The sequence below is a fragment of the Lucilia cuprina genome, unplaced genomic scaffold, assembly GCF_022045245.1.
Source record: "Lucilia cuprina isolate Lc7/37 unplaced genomic scaffold, ASM2204524v1 Scaffold_2959, whole genome shotgun sequence".
Lineage (NCBI taxonomy): Eukaryota > Metazoa > Arthropoda > Insecta > Diptera > Calliphoridae > Lucilia > Lucilia cuprina.
The window spans coordinates 1-1510 of record NW_025807903.1 but is presented as its reverse complement, the minus strand read 5'-3'; the positions used below and the strand labels follow the sequence as shown (position 1 = coordinate 1510).

General features: G+C 25.4%; 1 protein-coding gene across 1 annotated transcript; it reads left to right on the top strand.

The window, feature by feature from the left end:
- The first annotated feature begins 700 nt into the window (after nucleotides 1–700).
- Nucleotides 701–1188, top strand: LOC111689512 (probable cytochrome P450 28d1). The gene is made up of 2 exons (XM_046955976.1): nucleotides 701–934; nucleotides 1005–1188. Exons 1-2 carry the CDS (start codon nucleotides 747–749, stop codon nucleotides 1165–1167), a joined length of 351 nt encoding a protein of 116 aa, XP_046811932.1. The 5' UTR covers nucleotides 701–746; the 3' UTR covers nucleotides 1168–1188.
- The last annotated feature ends 322 nt before the right edge of the window (nucleotides 1189–1510 follow it).

The following is a 1510-nucleotide window of genomic DNA, read 5'->3' as shown; positions in this document are numbered from 1 at the left end:
AGTTCAGTTCTAGTTCAGTTGTAGTTCAGTTCTAGTTCAGTTCTAGTTCAGTTCTAGTTCAGTTCTAGTTCAGTTCTAGTTCGGTTCTAGTTCAGTTCTAGTTCAGTTGAGTTGTTTAACTAATATTTCCCTTTTTATCTCTATTATCTAATATTTATATAAAAAACTTATTTAGTTTTATCATATGAAACTGATGAAATCGATACAAAATATTTATATGAATTTTAATTTTTTTATTAGATAATAGAACAATTAGAAATAATGCAAATGCCCGAATTTGTATCAAAATCTGATATTAGTCGTGTAGACCATAATTTTTAGTTTATTTTCTTCATTGAGAAATTCGTTTTTAAAGAGTGTGATTAGTTTTTTTGCAATTAATGAGAGGCCTCATATGCAGAGGGTGTATATTGTATAATAAAACCAATAAATTAGTTTTGGTAGTATGTATACTATTTTTCTAGCGATAATTGTAATCATTATTGTTTAATTAATTAGGTGTTTTAATATGTGAAAGTATAAATTGTTATTGTTATTTACAAATTCTACTCTCTCAAATAATCAATAACATTTGTATACTTCAGATGTTAATCTCCATTTCATTTAATTCTAAATTATTCTCGTAACAAAACAAAAAAGTTTTATTCGAAAAGTTTACTAAAAACGAATTCGTTCAAAATGATTTCATTTCTTTCGTAGCTCTCGATAATAACAGAAGTTTAAGCATTTAATTGAAATATTCAGAAATGTTTTTAACAATAATTTTTTGCATTATAGCATTTATTATACTGTTTTATCTATTTCTAATATCGAATTTTAATTATTGGAAAAAATTTGGCATTGTCAGTCCCAAACCACTGCCATTTGTTGGCAATTATCCCAGTGTTTTGACACAAAAACGTCATATAGCTTATGATATACAAGATATTTATGAGTAAGTATTAATTAATTAATTTATTTACATATTAATTAACATACATTTTGTTTTAAATTATTTTTAATAGAAAATACAAACACACCGAAAATTTTGTGGGCATCTTCAGTTGTCGTAGTCCTCAATTATTGATAACAAATGGAGAACTAGTGAGACGTATTTACAGTACAGATTTTAAACATTTCCATGATAATGAAGCTTCACGTATGGTGAGTACAAACCATTTTTTTTGAAATTCTAGTTATCTTAAAGTAGTCAAGACCAATTAATGGTATAAGATAATTTACTCATTTGTACTTGACTAAATAAATTAAACATTTTTTAAAATATATATGATATTTGCGTTCAGGAGAATAATTCCACATACATACATATGCAATTAATAAGAATAATTAAAATAAATATTAGTAAAACACTTAATAACATGTATACAATTGATATAATCCTTGAAACTAACTATATAAGTTCTACATTAGTTCTAGTTCAGTTCTAGTTCAGTTCTAGTTCAGTTCTAGTTCAGTTCTAGTTCAGTTCTAGTTCAGTTCTAGTTCAGTTCTAGTTCAGTTCTAGTTCAGT

What these genes read in the sequence shown, in the direction of transcription:
- LOC111689512 (XM_046955976.1), top strand. Translation starts at nt 747, where the DNA reads ATGTTTTTAACAATAATTTTTTGCATTATAGCATTTATTATACTGTTT. An exon ending in GATATACAAGATATTTATGA is followed by an intron (nt 935 to 1,004) that starts GTAAGTATTAAT and finishes TATTTTTAATAG; the next exon opens with AAAATACAAACACACCGAAA.